Raw genomic sequence first — 17,056 nt, forward strand, 5'->3', positions numbered from 1 at the left:
ATTGAAAACAATTCGTGATGAATCGAAATGGGAGCGTCTTTGTCCTCAAAGGTAAACAAAAGGATTTTGTCTGGGGTTTATAAATTCCAGGAATTATTTGGGCACATGATCAGAAACCGTGTCATAAACGTGCTTCGCTGCATTCAAGATTGTTTTCTTTTCGTTCCTCTCACGTACGCAATAATAAATGAGCCACTTTCATACTATCAAAATTCATCATGCTCGGAGACTCAAGGAAGTAGCGGCATTGAGATTCGAGGATGAATAATTCATTTCTTTCGTAAAGTTTCCCCTAGCCTGGGAACCAAGTTGAAACTAGTGGCCTTTTTTGATACCTGACTCTAGCTTGCCAAGATGCAAATAAACCACTCAAAAGATTCGTTTAATAACACTTACGGTATTCATTTCTGACACCCGCTCTCGGTACGAGTCTGCGAGGGTGGATAAGGGGTGGGCAAGGGGCGGGTTTAATTTTTCGTATTTTTTTGGGATCGTTGTTTTTTTAAAGTTGTTTTTAAAAGTCTCTCAAGTAGTGGCAAAATAGCAAGTATTTTCACCATAACATTGGCTTGCGTCAGTAATTGAAGCCACCAACTTAACTTGGGTACCCAGTTTGAGCTGGAACAGGTCATTTGACAATATTGAGCAGAAAATTAAATTTCCCGAAAAGGGGGGCGCAGCGACAGTCTCAGCTACCAAGAAATATACCACTCGCCCTGTTGTACTCGATTCTTAAGAAAAGTATCGTCATCATTATATTTTTACTTTTCGCGCCTGAACGAACAACAGCTGTTCAACCCTAGTCACTGAGATCGATGATCAACCAATCATGAGTGTCGGTGTGGACTTGTAACCAATCAGAGCAAGGGTCGCAACAAACGCGGAATGAACAAAATAAAAAACCTCATTCCACATCACGCATGGCACATTTTACGTGATTCGCTCTAAGAAGGATCTCTGCGATCTCCAGATAAGACGGACAGTTTTCTAGCAATTGAAGATGTCTGCGAACAACAAGACGGTAGTCTTAGCATATAGTGGAGGTCTTGATACGTCTTGCATCCTGGTTTGGCTCAAAGAACAGGGGTACGATGTTATTGCATTCATGGTGAGTCGCGTTCGATTTCTAAGATTTCTGAAGATTTCGCTATCAAGTTCAAGAATTTACAAACATATATCTTTTCCGGGACTGGGAGGGTTAATTGTTATTTGGCTGAATATGATTTGATTTCTTTCAAAAGTATTAATTTGTTTTGGGAACCCTTAGTAAGTCAGTATATTGTAAGTTTTATATTCATTCGGTCCGAACGAGTGAAGACTCGATCGATCACGTGTAAGTTTTGGATGTATGCACACTGTATACATGCATATGCACTATGCATTATTTTCTTCCGTCTTCAGAAATCTGTTTGCCCCAAAACCACGAAAGCTCTTAATAACAGCCTGTGTAACTTACGATTAAGTTACAGGCTGTGAGCGTGACAGTATAATTTTTTTTTTCAAAGTGTACGTCCTTGATAATTGATTATTTTAGGCAGATGTGGGACAAGATGAAGACTTCGAAGAAGCTCGAGAAAAAGCGTCAAAGCTGGGAGCGACAAAGGTGCGATCGAAGAATTTAAGTTAATAAATAGATACAATCTTATAAAATGCCACGTAATAGTTTACAATCATGTTAACATATATTGGTTCAATGTACTTTTTAAGCTTACTATTTAAGCTTGCGTTAATTCTATTTTTGTTGAGCCTTATATTTCACAAGAAACTACAAAACTTAAGCTGATTGTGTCATTTTTGATCGCGATGGTTATGATAATTATAAGACTCAATGATGGCATCGCAGACAGCTCGGATTTACATAAAGGTTTTCCCTTTCAGTTTAAAATTAAACAAAGGATTGTTGATCTTGATTAACCATGTGCCACTAGTAAGTGCCTGCAGCACACCAGCTTCCGCGTTATATAAACACTTTTCTTGCTACGGTGAAGGATTTTTTTTTATACACTTTTGAAGTATGTTAGAGGTTAATTGGACTTGAAGTGTTTCATATATGCCCCACTGTGTTATTTACAGCTAGAGAATACAAAATTAATATACATGTACATTGTACCACCCACCAAAAATAGATATAGAGTGGCCGTAATATTGTTTTCTTTTTCAGTAATTAATTATAATATAGCTGCTTTTGTTTAATTATATTAGTTAACATGAATTTTAAAGACAATGGAGTATGGATCACTTAGAATTTTTGCTTGTTTTTTACTACACATTGTGCTTTGGCAAAGAAGGCTTAGGAATGAGTTTATAGAAAATGAATAGCTTTTGAAGAAAACAGGGGATCATTGAGGCACCTGTTATTAGTCAGGGTTGTAAATTCAAAGGGGTTTTCTTTGATGTGTGATGGGACCTAAATTATCAGTGTGATGCATGATTGGGCCCAAACGAGCTGCGTGAGGGGTGATTCGGCATGGCACTTTGGTACATGATTTACTTTTTTCACAACGCTTGACGCATGATTTTCCTTTGAAATTTCCGTGATGGTTAATATCATTTGAAACTAGAAGTAGAGATATTAAAAACTGATGGTTATTACACCACCTTCTTGCCCTTTTTTCACCTTCCATGACCTCTGATTTCTTCAGATCAAATGATTAATAGGGTACTTGTTAAAAACGGCATGATAGGTACCCCCCCCCCTCCCTTTTGCCATGCTGATTAATGATTATTCCTCCAGCTGGGAAGAGCATCAGCTAAACCTTGCTTTTATTACTGGCTAGCTCCATGAGAGGGCAAGTTATGCAGTGACAATCCTGTGTTCTGTGGATGCTCTACACGATGGGCCTGTCTTAGCCATTTTGGGTCACCTCTTTTGTCCTGCAGGAAAATATAATATTTTTGGGTTGACCGTATCCATTATTGACCAAGCTTGTTCATTCAAGATGGTGATTATTACAGGGCTGACAGAGTGCCAGGAGCTGGGGATTTCCCCTGGCTACTATGAGTGTGGCCCCCAGCTACTTTATATAATGGAAAATGGAAGAAAAGTATAACCAATTGAAAGAAATCCGTTGCCGTTTGATTCCCTTGAAATCTTTGTGACAACCCTGTTTTATTCAGTTTTTTTAGTTTGCATCTTATTCTTCATGGGCCACAACTTTGTCTTGGTCCATAAAAATGAAAAGAAAAAAAAAAAAGAACTTGGCCAATACAAATAGACAATGTCAGCTAAGCTTTAGTTCATTTTTTTCAGGTATATATTGAAGATTTGAGAGAGGAATTTGTCAAAGAGTTCATTTTTCCTGCTGTGAAAGCAAATGCTATCTATGAAGATCGCTATTTAATGGGGACAGGTAACACGGTTTTAGTATTAATTAATTGTTATCCTCAAGATCATTTTTTATATTTTGATCAAACAGTGACTGCAAAACAATGCCAGTAATATTTCAAGGATGTAGCTAATAATATAGTTTTCTTGGGTACCGGCTGCCCCTGAAAGAGGGTGGGGGACATATTTTAATCATTTTTGTTATCAGAATTAAGCTAAAAGTGTATGCCCTTTTATTTACACTGTGTAAATTTGGTTTATCTACAGCCATTGCCAGACCTTGTATAGCCCGTCGTCAAGTTCAGATAGCAATTAAAGAGGGTGCTGAATATGTCTCCCATGGGGCCACAGGAAAGGTATGATGCTGTTGTTGTTTGTCAGCATGAACCAATGATTTTTACAATACTACTGAAAAGAATGATTTTAAAGGTAGTTTTGCTTTCTTCAGGGTAATGACCAAGTACGCTTTGAGATGACATACTATGCACTCTATCCAGAAGTTAAGGTGGGTACTGCTTATTTGTAGAGTGTCTGGAATATAATGTCGCAAAAAATGTACTGTGATGCTCAAACTCATCAAAGTTAACCTTTTGTTTTGCATGTAAAAGAAGATAAGATAATTACATCAATTACTTCTTTTATTTTATGCTTTGTATTAATAACAGGTTATCACACCATGGAGATTGCCAGAGTTTTACAACAGATTTAAAGGAAGAGTTGACTTGTTTGCTTATGCAGAGGTGAATGATCTTCTTGTCTAGTCTGTTGCAGTGTTCATGATTATACTAAGTTGTAAATGATCGTTTCAATTGAATCTTTTCCTGAGTTGGGGGAGGGATGCAGGGAGGCTCCGCCCCAGGGTCCAACCCCTTACCCTTTTATATACCATTAAAGACAGAAAAGGTACCCCTTTCATATACCTTCAATGAGCAATTAATAGTACCTCTTTCACGTACCTAGATCTTTGCATTCCTTCTAACTGCTGTAAATGCACTAATTTGATCATGAAGAATCACAAAACCAGAACATTTTCTCAACTTTTTCACAGTCATGAAATAATAATGATAATGATAATAATTAATAATAATAGTAATAATTTGGAGGTAGCACATCTACAAAGTGGTTCTTTATCTACCCGATTCCTGATCGAATTGGAATTTGCAAATGTGGGTTTTTGAGGAGAGGGGAAAACTGGAGTACCCGGAGAAAAACCTCTCTGAGCAAGGGAGAGAACCAACAACAAACTCAACCCACATATGGTGTCAACCCTGGGATTTGAACCTGGGAAGTGACAGATTTTCTTGCCTGAAAAAGGTACCTCTTTTGAGCGGAGCCTCCCCTAGTAGGCCATGAAAGGGAGTTTACCCCCAAAGCTCCTTCCCCTCCCCCCACCCCCCAACACCACCACCAGTGGAATCTTTTCACTCCCAGTCAAATCAGTGTATAACAAAATGTTTACGTGCTTTATAACCAAAATTGCATTATTTTCTTATTTTTTATTTTTCATTGATCAGCAAAATGGAATCCCACTTCCAGTGACTCCTAAGAAGCCATGGAGTATTGATGCCAATTTAATGCACATCAGGTGTGGTGATTTGACCCTTGCCCCAATATCCACATACAAATTCTCCAAACTGAATCTCTCAATATTTCTTATAGAACAGTACATTTGCTTAATGACGTCATTTTACTACAACTACCAGAATGCTTCAGTTTGTTCTTTCCTTGTGCAAATCAGGGCTATTGTTTTTTAATTCTCCATAGGATTGACAAATTCAAATAAGAAAGCAAAAAGGAATTGAATTCTGATAGTTGTAGTCAAATGTTGTCATCCTTGCGGCGGCCTATTAGTGGAGAGAATTTGTTAAAAGATCAAATCAGCTTTCACTTCATCCTAATAATTCTTATAATCGTTTCTTTTGAGTATGTATTGATAATTTTGGGAGAAAATTGATGTTGGTCACTCTCGGGACTTAAAGGGTAAAAGTAGTATTTTTAAAGTTTTAAGTAAACAGTGTAGTACTGCAGTCAGATTCATCACTAATATTTTCTCCTCCATCAAACCGACTCAAGGCAGTGTACCTATTAAAATTAAGGTCAAATCTGATGGTCTTTTAAAGTTTGACCACTCTATAAATAATTAATAGTAATGTTGAATAGTGGTGTAACGATCAATCGAATTCTCATTTAATTGCAATTATGACCGTTCAGTAAGATTCACGATTCTTTGCTTCCACGTTTGGATTTTGCTTCAATTTTTGCATACCTTTTCCAGGGTGCCCTCCGTGAGTTATTATATTATAAAATCAGAATCCAGAACTCTTTAAAATGTGCGTTTTTGATTGACGAGCAAAGACAATAGAAGTTCATGTGCCATTTTGTATTGCCTGGTAAAAATGCTGTCCTTCAACCACCCCTTGAGAATTAGGGAGATTAGAGGGATATCCAATATGGGATAGGGTGGTGATGAAAAAATAGAGAGGGGTTCAAGACCAAAAGGATACATGTATTGCTTGCAAGAAATTAATTTCCAGCTGGGTGACAATATTGAGAACTTTGCAAATGTCTGTGAGAACTGGCCATGGTATAAAGTACTGGTATAAGGATTTTTTATGGCTATTAAAGTGCCTTAATATTTTGATAAAAATAACTGGAATCAATCGTTGAACTGCACAGCAATCCTGATTTCCTTGTAGACACCTCTATTATACTCTGTCACCAGAAATTCTCTTGGTTCCAAACTAAAGACACCAAATTTCATGCAATAATCCCCACCTTTAAAATATAGTGAGACACCTCAGTCTGATATGTGGACACTGGTCTCTGACTCCCTTTTGTGTATGTTTTAGGAGGTAAATGACTGTACAAGCTTTTGTTGAAAGAGTATGTTGTAATTGTTTTTATTTCAGTTATGAATCTGGGATACTTGAAAATCCTAAGGTCAGTTCCAAATGTTATGTGTTTGCCTTATTTTCAAGGAAAAGTCTGATTGCAATGTTGTAAGCTGAATTTGTTCAACTAGTTTACCCGTAGTTCAATTAATGTAGTGATGTGAAGGCCCTCTCTGTCAATCTTTCAATAACTGCAGAAGGTTGGCGAATGGCAAAGAGGGGAAATTCTGTTGTTATGTGTCCATGCATGTTAACGTCAAAAGTGCAGCCCACTAGTTCTTGAAGCTAACAACGTGGAACAAAATATTATCTCTTAAATTCTAATATAGTCCAGTTTTGAATTTGTCGTGGTTGCTGAATAAAAGCACCGAAGACTCATTTGTACAGGGTTTGCCTTGACCTAAAGTAAAATATTCACAAATACCGGTGAGAAGGTGCCTGAATTTGAGTTTAAAACAATAGACACAGTTATACACAGGTCTTCTCCTGAATGGAATTTGTGAATATATTTACCTTAGGTAGAGGCTAACCCTATATAAATGAGCCTTCAGTGCTTCTATTCAGTGGCTGCAATGGATTCGAAACAGGACTATTTTTGATCTACATTTTATTTTATAACATTTATTACAGTGTACATGGGTTGCCTCATAATAATGGTCAGACCCATGGAAATAGGAATACACTGTCAGTTAAATAACAATGTTGATATATTTTGTGATAATAACAGACCATGGCTCCAGATGACCTCTACTGCATGACCACTGATCCTAAATCATCCCCTGATGAGGTAGATTTTTGTCATTAACTGTTATAAATATACATGAATAATAAATAAATAAACAACGATGGCTCATCCACTTAGTGGCTCTTTGTGTACCATTCCTGGTTGAAATTGAAATTTTGAAATGTTGGTTTTTGAGGAAAGGGGAATACCGGAGCCCATAGCGAAAAAATCTCTAGGGGCAAGGGAGAGAGCTAAGAACATACTCAACCCACATATGTGCAGACAGTGGCGGGACTATTTGGGAGAAATGTTCAAGTAAAAATTATTAATTTTCTTACAGGTAAATGTATTTTTTTAAAAAAAACAGAACAACAGTTTAGTCTACAGCATTGACCCTAGACTTGCTACAAGTTGACCTCTTGGCGAATTTAAAAAATAAAATTAAAAATAAATTTCATGTTAATAAAAATTAATATATTTCTTTTATCGTTTAACTTAAGCCAGAGCAACTGGAGATTGAATTCAAGAAAGGTGAGCAACGAAACTAAGTCTGATCCTTTGCCAACCATTTCAAAGTAACATAAGAGTGCTGCCGCTAAAGTTCACTCTAAACGAGCACCCTCATGGTTTTAGGCCACACTTTTCAACTGCTCATCATGTGTTTTCAGTTTACCACCGCCTTGCTAGCTCAGTTGGGAGAGCACTGGTCTGCTGAGCGGGAGGTCGCAAGGTTAAACCCTGGCTGGACCATGCAACACTCATGGTCTTAGAAACTAAAAAGGAAGTTCTGCATTTGACTTAGACTAGACTTTTTAGTCTTCTCAGATACATGTAAGGATGAAAAACCATAGGTCCCATACCCATCTCACAGTACTTACACTTATCTGTTTTTGTGAGACGTAAAGAACCCACACCACGGTTCAAAAACAGTAGGGGACATAGACCCCAGTAATGTGGTCAACCTTTCCTGGGCTGAGTGTGTTACCTGTTAGGAGAGATCTTAATCATGACAGGGATAACCTCAATATCCTCCTTCAGGTGTCATAATGGCTACGTGTAAACAGTGTACTATGTATGTAGTTTTAACATCACTTATATCATTGGTGGTTTGATTTTTGTCTCAGGTGAGCCCATCAAAGTTCAAAATCTCAAAGATGGCACTGTTCGTGACAAGCCACTGGATATTTACCTTTATCTGAATAAGATGGGGTTAGTTTAATTTTATTATAGTTATTCTTTAGAGGAAAATTAAAACAGCTAAAAACCACAATGATTTTTTTGGTATCGCAAAGGTTTCAGGTTGTTCTGGAGGCTAAAATGGAAACGCTTTCAGAGGAGAAATTTCCTTGGAGAAAATGTATTTTAATCTCGTACCCTTAAAAACGCAAGTTAGAGGTTTTTTTTTTAACGACTGTTATTACTTTTTTGCGTCCATTTTAGTGGTGCCCATGGTGTTGGAAGAATTGATATTGTGGAAAACAGATATGTTGGCATGAAATCCAGAGGTAAATTGAATAGTGGCCCAACGCCTTCTTTCCCTTCTTGTTTCAGAATAGCTAAGAACGAATTATCGGTTCTTATTTTCTATTAATGGCTTAGAAAATCTTTATTATTCTCCCTCAATTACCCAATTTACACTCTTTCCTCCGCAGAGGTCTCTTTGTGTCATGGGGAGGCTGGGGAGAGGGAAGAAAGAAGGCGCAAGGGGATTCCGCGGGGGCCGCCTTTTCCCTGTCCCCATCATCCCCAGTGCGCTTGCTATTTTTCGATTACTGTTATTTTTATTGGGATACCAAGCGAGATCCTCCGCGGAGGAGAGAACAATTTACATTAGATGAACGTGGAAAAACAACAAATTCACAATGAATGCTTCTCCTTGAGTAATTTGTCGCATTTAGTTGTTTGATGGAAAGGTTAGGCTCATTGACTTTATCATCTTAGTTGTGACGTTTCAAGATGCTCTTGCGTAGAAAATTCAATCGTGTTACAATAACATTTACTAAGACGTACTTTGTCTGTTTTTTCCCACAGGGCACCCAGACTCACAACAGCCCACTGAAAGCCAAATTATAAAGATTTGTATGGGAATTTATCGTAAGATGGATAAGACGGTCAAAATACACTAGTAGGATCGTTTTATCGATCTTACGATAAATTCCCATACAAATCTTTATAATTTGGCTTTCAGTGGGCTGTTGTGAGTCTGGGTGCCCTGTAGTTTTTTTCTGCAGTACGCCAAGTCGATCTCAGAGTCCTAAAAAAAGACATCAGCTATAGTTACTACTGATCATTATACGTTTCTTGGAAACTACCCACCTACCCCTCCCCTAAGCTAACATCAACACTTACTTCTCACTTAGGCAAAATGTTGGCTTAGGGGAGGGGTAGGTGGGCAGTTTCAAATTTGTGTGTATTTTTTAAGGAATCTACGAGTGCCCCGCGGGGACCATTTTGAGAGCTGCGCACCTTGACATTGAGACGTTCACTATGGACAGAGTAAGTAATTAAATATGACCCTTTAAACGTTTTGTCCAAACGTTAAACGAATGCTAGTTTTGTTAAAATCCGGATAGTTAAAGCGTGTAAACGTTATGTGTAAAACGCTTATTAATGGACACAGGTTTCTAGAAAACTGATAAGGTAAGGTTTAAACGCTTTATGCTAATGATACTTTCTTTAAGTAAACGGATGTTTTTTCTTTTAACTGTGTTTTCTCCATCTGTGGTAGTCGTGGTTACACACGTCATGGGAAAGAATGTCTTCTGCGTTGCAATGCAATAAACTTTAAGTTTTTTTTCCCGCATTGCTTGCGGCGTGCGTTGCTTCTTTTACGCGGGAAATTGAATAGCTATCCTGTGATTGGTTGTTTTATCACTGGACTCAGAAACTCGAGTCAAACAACCCCATAATTCTCATGGATTCTTTTTTTGCTTTTAAATTTTATGGCTTTTCCATTGTTGTATGCCAAGGACGTTACTTCTCGGGAAGAAGCGGGCACAGTCGTAGTTTTATCGGGTCTTATCCCGCCGTAAAAATGCCCAATGTAACGGCAGCTATTTGTTTGCTCATCTATCACAGGAAGTGCGGAAAATCAAGCAGACCCTAGCCGGGAAGTTTGCTGACCAAGTGTACTGCGGGTATTGGTACAGCCCTGAGGCAGACTATGTGCGATTCTGTTTGGAGAAAAGCCAGGAAAACGTGGAAGGAAAAGTCACCCTTAACCTTTTCAAAGGACACGTATGTAACTGTTGCAACTGTTTCACACCTTCTCCTCCTTCCCCAGAGACTTTTGAGTTCTTGTTAAGTTCAAGGGAGTATTTTTTTTTACTCAGCTTTCCCTTCCCCTTATTTAGAAAGGATATATCAGGAATAGCAATCTCTCGCTCCCCATTTTCAGCCATAACATTTCAAATCGTCACTGTTAAAACGACTGTGCGATTGCTTACTTACCATGAGGTTATAAGGACAGTTTTCTCACGTTTATCATGAACGTTAAAACTCTCCTCTTAAAAAAGGCCAGTGTAATTAAATGGCGGGAAACACGTGACAGGTGGCTATCCAGTCTACCGTTTTACTGTGTTGTTTGCAGTAAACGTCATTCTTTCTCCCAATTGCTTCACCACACCCTACCCCTGCGTTCTCGCTCTCTCATACTGGTTGTAATAATAGTCATGCAAAACATCGAGGTCGTGCTGTGATCATTTGTCTTTCCTTTGCAGGTTTACATAAAAAGCCGTGAGTCGAAGGCCTCTCTTTACAATGAGGAATTAGTGAGGTATTCTTACAGCCTCTTCTTGTAGTTTCCTATATCATTGTAGAACATACCGAAACGGTTGCCTAAGTCCCTGTACGGCGCCTTCTCGGTCAATGCATTTCGGTGATGCATCCGAGACGAACGGCCTGACCACGTGACCCGAAACGCATAGACCGCGGGGAATTATGTGGCCTAGAGCAACCAAAACGATAAAACCTCAACACTAAATGAAGCAGTAACACAAAATTTCCCTTTCGTTTCACTTGTCTTAATTTATTTTCAAACAGCATGGATACCCTTGTTGGCTACAACCCTCAAGATGCAGCTGGCTTCATAAAAATCAGTTCTCTGAGGTAACTAACATGTTTTCTTGCGACAGCTTGATTTCAATTTTTTTTTGGCTATACTTTCCCAAAATGACAATCAAACTCACGATTGCCACAGGGCGCTCAATTAATGTACTCAAAACTCCTGAACTTTACCCTGTGTCGTTAAGGTGCGTGAGCTTCTATATGCAGCCGTTGTTTGTGACGGCACGTAACGCTTCACTTCGTGAGACTGTAACATCAAAAGCGTCGTTTTGTGCCTCGTTAAAATTGAAATCTAATTTAAGCACATTTTGAAAGAGAGAAAACGAAAGAATCCCCATTACACTGCCCCTTGTACCTTTAGGCCTCTAACTGAAAATGTGAACCTTTATATCCTAGGTTACGGGAACACAGCCGTTTGAGGAAGGCGTTGGATAAAGCAAGTGAATAAATTTTGCTCAAAACATGACTCTATTCAATGTGTGAAGTTTGTGAGGTGAATACTTCTCGTGTTATTTTATGGACAAAAAACTTCTTTAATATTTTAAAGAAATCGAAGTTCTTTTAACGGAGTGTAGGTGGTATTTGGGTAAACTGAATAAATAAATATCAGGCATAATTCAAGGTTTGACTCATCTTTATTCAGAAATGTAGATTCCTTGTATTCCTTATATTGAGAAGGAATTAACAGTTGTTTTAAGCTACGTGCAAACGGACGCAACATTTTTAGATGTTACATGTTGCGTCCGTTTGCACACCCTGTTGCATGTTGTTGGTAGTTGTTGCGCAAAGTTTGAAACCGGTCAAACTTTTACCTACGTGCAAACGGGCGCAACAATGTTGGGAGTTGTTGCCTAACAATGTTGCGTCCGTTTGCATGGGGCTTTAGTTTACAAGAAGAATTAACCCTTAAACTCCTAAATGTGTTCAATAACATTCGATCCAGTTTCCAACACAACCTAGATCGAAAGGGCTAAAAGAACAAGCGATAACATACCCAAACCATGTCCATAGTGCAATTCAAAACAACACCGATCCAGTCTCTGTCACAAACTCAAGTAACCGATAATGTCCATTTCCATCTCACTCCCTCTCGTCCAAATTTTCCCCACATCGTCTGTTTAAACCGCAAGAGAGCACTTCAAGAGACAATCGACTTCTGGAGGGCGTTTACTATTTGTCCAAACCGACTGGCCAGACCAGACCAGTCTGGTCGTCGGAAGAATTCTTATGTAAGTACCATCCAGCAAAATCAGTTAATTGCATCGAAAGCTAAGGTGCTATGCCCGCAACTGTAAAATGGTCTATTCTAAGTTTTTTTTAAACTCTCAGCAGTGCGGTTTTATCGTGGTTTGAAAGACTGAGAAAATACTATATTTATCAATCTTATAGCAAGTCGCTGGACCGCGCTTGCCTTGCAATCCAAAAATGTTTTTCAATACAATAATAATTCAATTACAGTGGACCTTCGCTGACGCGAACTGTGAAGGGAAACGAAAACCAGTTGGAGTTAGCGGGGCTCGAGTTATTAGTTAACGTTCGTTAACGTACAAGCTTTTGCAAATTATTCTGTTATGCGGGCAAAACGCAGTGAACGGGGTCAGCTTCTTCACAGTAAAACTGGTCCCTATTCGCTAAAGGCGACAATCACACCTTTGGACACCTTTTTGACTTTATGTCGCCTTTTCCTTTGTTTTCACCACTTTGTTTTCGCTCTTAACGAATCTAAAAAGAAACCTTACGATGACAAAAGCAGACACCACAACTATAAATTTGAGTAAGAGGATATCCAACAGATGGAGCTGGTAGAACGGTAGATCCAGTCCTCTCGGTCTGAGATACTGCAAACCACCTTGAGCCTGCGTGTATTCCACCCAGTCAGCGGCTTCTTGGACAGGCGCACGAGGCAACTGTTTTATGGACTTGGAGACTCGCTTTGCAGACTCACGGTAGCTAGGAAACAAAAGGCTTGAGGTTCAATTCCAGTGCCAACACTTAAATACCTTCCAAAAACAATCGTCAGGCGTGGAAACAACGTCATGCATGAATTTATAGATGCATGTGGATCTTTTCCCCTCACTGGAAGATTTCAGGCTGCCAAGCAAATTGTATCAAAATATTTCAAAATCATAAAACTCACCTAGGATCTGTGAGCACGGTTTGAATAACGCTGAACAACTGTTCTGATGTTGCCCCTCTCAAATGTAGAACCTCAGCGAAACCAACATTCTTTGCGGTATAGGCGTTGTCAAACTGATCACCAAAGAAAGGAGAGCAAATCATTGGTACTCCATGGTAAGTGGATTCTAGCATTCCATTAAGCCCGGCGTGTCCAAAAAACAGACGAGTCTTAGGGTGGCCAAGAATGTCGTTCTGTGGGAGCCATGATGCAATTTTGATGTTTTCGCTCATCACGAGTGCCAAAGAACTTTCTTCCTCTAAGAGCAGAGGTGGAGGCCACACAATCAGCAAACTAAGAAAGATGTCCGGGGGTTACTCCCTTACTAATAAGCCATACAGGTATGTGCCGCCCGAAAGGGTATATAATTTTGGCGCCGTTTTGGTCTGAATTTTGCCCATTTTGGTCTGAAATCGGGTATGGTTTACAAGGGAACTACGGTAGTGTATGAATGTGTTCGTCGTTCCTAAATGACATTTTTTTGGTCTGAAATAACGTTAGGATTCGAAGAACCTGGCAACACACCCCCACCAAGAATTCCTAAGAGTACCCCCAAGGGAAATGGGAAAGACGCTATCAGGTAACTTGTCAGAGAAATTGAAGTTACCTTTTGAATGAAAAAATATAGTGATTTGTACCTTCAGACAGCTTCCAGATAATTTTCTGTGGCAATTTTGCAAACGCACCAGCCATAACTGTTAAGCCGGCCTTATCGATTCTTTTGGCTGAAGACGATATGGTTGAACCAAATGAAACCAAAATTACCCCATTGTTCCCAGAGCTCTGCATAAACGCCTCCAATTCGGCCGGGAGTGGCTTGGGTGGACTGACCAGGAGTGGTCCAACAACTCTGGTATCTGAAAAAAGGTGATAATAACCCAGTAAAAGATTCTATTTGTAACTTAAAACTTTATCATCATCATGACACCTTTTCATCGTTTATTGTTACGGGGAACGAGATTGTTTTCTGTGGTCAAAATTGTTATGGTTTACTTCTGGGAGATGTTTTCGAAGGTGTGGAACGGGAAACGCTTAAGTTGCCCTTTATACACATAACAGGTCCTCTTTACGGCAGTAGACTTCGAAGTGCAAGTGGATTACCAAGAAACAGGGGACACGGGATGGACAGCGATCGAGTGGATAGAATTAACGTGACAAATGGTTTGGTCTAGGCTCGATTAACGCCGCTCTCTTGGTAGATGGGCGCGGGCTCATTTCTCGAACGGTGCCTGGTAATAGAGCTTAGTTGGCTGCTCCGTTTGAGCAGGCAACGATCTGATTTCTGCAAATGACTGTAGAAAACCCACGCGTCCAGCTGCTTGTTCGGGCGGGAGGAGCGCAAGCTACAACCAGTTGCAAAAATGTTGAGACACTCCCACGAAAAAAACAACATTTCTTCCTTATAATCGCTGCTCCCTCCTCCCTCCCATTCAAAGTTGTTCCTCCAAGTTTTGAGCATGGTCTTGTATTGCTAGCAACTTTGATAAGGGGTGGAGGGGGGATCACAAGCACAAGATCATGGGCAGGCTATTTAGGCCAAAATACAGTTCGATACAGTACAGTGTCTCAAGTACTTCTGCAACTGGTTGTAGCTCCAGCTGAAGCGCCATTGCCAAATCAAACAGCGGCCAGTAATCGAGCCCAGGTTTAGTCCTGCCTACTCAAAATAATGGAATATTACTTTTTAATCATTTGCAAACGTTCAAGTACAGATATTCCCAGCTGCAAGAATTTGCCCGTGGTCCCCTTCGAATAGTTTTAACTATTGACTCTAAGAGACAATGTTGCGTCGTGTGAACAACATACTTACTTGGTAATAGTGGTCGAGGGTAATCAAGAAAAAAGCCCATTTGTGCAATAATGAGGTCAACACGATTTAATATCTCATGCAGACTCTTGTTGGGTTCGATCTTGTAGCGAACCTTTAAGTCTTGAAAGAAAGGAACAATTTTGTAGTAATGTGTCCAGTAATTGAGAATCCAGTGATACACGTTCTGTATTCTGCCGATGAAACTTAGGTGGTCACCAAGGATAGACTGGAACTGCGGTACGTAGGAAGGGGTCAGCGGTAATCCATAGCCATGCGCTGTAAATGTACTGAGCGACATCGCGAAAACAGTGACAAAAGGTAAGGAGAATTTGGCCGCAATTAGTGACCCGCAGATGTAAAAGGCGTCTCCGACAATGAGATCCGTGTTCTTGGCTGCCTGCATTACTTTGGCGTTACCAAGGGCAGCGTCGCAGTACATCTTCTGAATTCTTCCCAAGCGGCCAGTCAAAAAAACATATTCAGTCCCATATTTATCTCTTGCCTCTTGTTTAGCATTCTTGAAACTCGGCGAAGTTTCAAATGGGCTTGCTAAAGAAGCTTTGAGGGCATACGTTTCGGTATCACCAACGAAAATCTGCACCTGAAATGGAAACCCAAACAAAACTAACAATGAACCCCAACTCTGAAACAATAGAGCTTCGGGCCAACAAGAACCCATCCAATCAGAGGTTCTAAAGAGGTTCTGGCCAACAGAATGGAATCCATACCAGTAGAACAGTACTCGATCGTGGATATGATAAGAGAAGATATTACCTTTAAGTTGAAATGGTATATGTCTAACCAAAGAATAATTCCGGCTACCTTAAGAGGAATCTTAATGCTTGTCAACACTAACTGTAAGCATAAGGGGACACGCTTCGCGTATTCACGAATTGAAAACGTTCGTGACATCATGTTACTGTTACTTAGATGTCCGAATAAATACGGGGTCTACACGGCAACAACTCTTTATGCCGGGAGGCTCCGCCCCGATGTCCAACCCTTTACCCATTTGTTAAATCTGTTTTTTTTTTGACGTCAGAGATGCCCTTTTCGCATACGTTCCATTGAAAAAATGGTGTCCTTTCAACATACCTCAAAAGAATACATCGCTTAAATGGGAAGTCTTGTCTTTTTCATGTGACATTTAATAATTTAAAACGATTTAGCCATATGCACTTCTTTTGGAAACATTGTTATTGAAGGACCTTTTTAATACTTATATCATAGATTTTCCTTGGCTTAGCTCTTCAATTCCTTATCCTTTCATACGCCTAGAGCCTGGAAGAGGTACCCCTTTTCGACTCCGTGTACAGAATAATTCGAATTTCCGTGTGTAAACTTGATTATGGACAGATGGAACTTTAAAGACGAAGTACGAAGCTTTTATAGATTGTCTTTTCCTTCTGATCACTCTATGAAGATACACTATTTCTAACCCATAAATAAAATTCAATAACGCGATACAAATTATACAGTGGAATCTCGATATAACGAACCTCAGTATAACGAACGATTTTCGTTACCCCAGTAATAGTAAGCTATATAGAAAATAACCTCGATATAACGAAACCTCGTCATTGTGAACAAATTTTGCCAGTCTCTTGGCTCAACCCTTTGCATTGCAAAGTGCTTTCATGTAACACGCGCCACAAATAACTCCTAAAAATTAATCTTCACGTTCATGTACAAACCGAATAATTTACGTTTCACGGGAAATGAAAAATAGAAGCACAGATTAATGTTACCTACCAACTAAGCTGATTACCCTTCAAAGGTGACTCGTTTTCTTTGAAATTTCAAATGTCAGGGTATATGGGCAATACTTCTAATGACCGTAAGGCAGGTTTAACAACGCTACAACTTGTCTGCTCGAAGAAAAGGCCAATTTACACGCAAGAGGTAAAGAATAAGAAGCCTTTTTGCCTGAAAAAAAAACGAACTTTAAGTCGGCTTTCAACCAACCAAAACAGTTCACGCAAAACTGGCGGTATAGTTCACGAAACACGCTTAAATTAAATCTTCGTTTACTTGCCACGTTAGCTTAGTTGCAAAAACGCTTTCA

General features: G+C 39.5%; 2 protein-coding genes across 2 annotated transcripts in view; one reads left to right on the plus strand and one right to left on the minus strand.

Annotated features, from left to right (window-relative positions):
* Positions 1–952: 952 nt before the first annotated feature.
* Positions 953–11,626, plus strand: LOC140937173 (argininosuccinate synthase-like). Its single transcript, XM_073386704.1, has 17 exons — positions 953–1,108; positions 1,535–1,603; positions 3,251–3,350; positions 3,593–3,681; positions 3,774–3,830; positions 3,991–4,065; positions 4,840–4,910; positions 6,235–6,265; positions 6,944–7,003; positions 7,441–7,471; positions 8,065–8,149; positions 8,381–8,445; positions 9,363–9,436; positions 10,019–10,177; positions 10,660–10,715; positions 10,982–11,047; positions 11,402–11,626. Exons 1-17 carry the CDS (start codon positions 1,001–1,003, stop codon positions 11,451–11,453), a joined length of 1,248 nt encoding a protein of 415 aa, XP_073242805.1. The 5' UTR covers positions 953–1,000; the 3' UTR covers positions 11,454–11,626.
* A 940-nt stretch (positions 11,627–12,566) lies between these two features.
* Positions 12,567–17,056, minus strand: part of LOC140937827 (UDP-glucuronosyltransferase 2B15-like) — an 11,125-nt gene continuing 6,635 nt past the window's right edge. The window contains exons 2-6 of the mRNA XM_073387403.1: positions 14,992–15,592; positions 13,820–14,038; positions 13,767–13,788; positions 13,143–13,409; positions 12,567–12,955 (exon numbers count right to left, since the gene is read on the minus strand). Of these exons, the coding sequence (XP_073243504.1) occupies positions 12,676–12,955; positions 13,143–13,409; positions 13,767–13,788; positions 13,820–14,038; positions 14,992–15,592 (1,389 nt within the window). The 3' untranslated portion in view covers positions 12,567–12,675. The remainder of the gene's footprint in view (positions 12,956–13,142; positions 13,410–13,766; positions 13,789–13,819; positions 14,039–14,991; positions 15,593–17,056) is intronic.

Source organism: Porites lutea, chromosome 5 (genome assembly GCF_958299795.1).
Source record: "Porites lutea chromosome 5, jaPorLute2.1, whole genome shotgun sequence".
NCBI classification, from domain to species: Eukaryota; Metazoa; Cnidaria; class Anthozoa; order Scleractinia; family Poritidae; genus Porites; species Porites lutea.

Excerpts from the sequence above, each read along its gene's own strand:
- LOC140937173 (XM_073386704.1), top strand. The coding sequence starts at position 1,001 with ATGTCTGCGAACAACAAGACGGTAGTCTTAGCATATAGTGGAGGTCTT. Across the intron at positions 4,066-4,839 it reads ACTTGTTTGCTTATGCAGAG|CAAAATGGAATCCCACTTCC; the intron begins GTGAATGATCTT and ends TTCATTGATCAG. Across the intron at positions 8,150-8,380 it reads CTTTATCTGAATAAGATGGG|TGGTGCCCATGGTGTTGGAA; the intron begins GTTAGTTTAATT and ends CGTCCATTTTAG.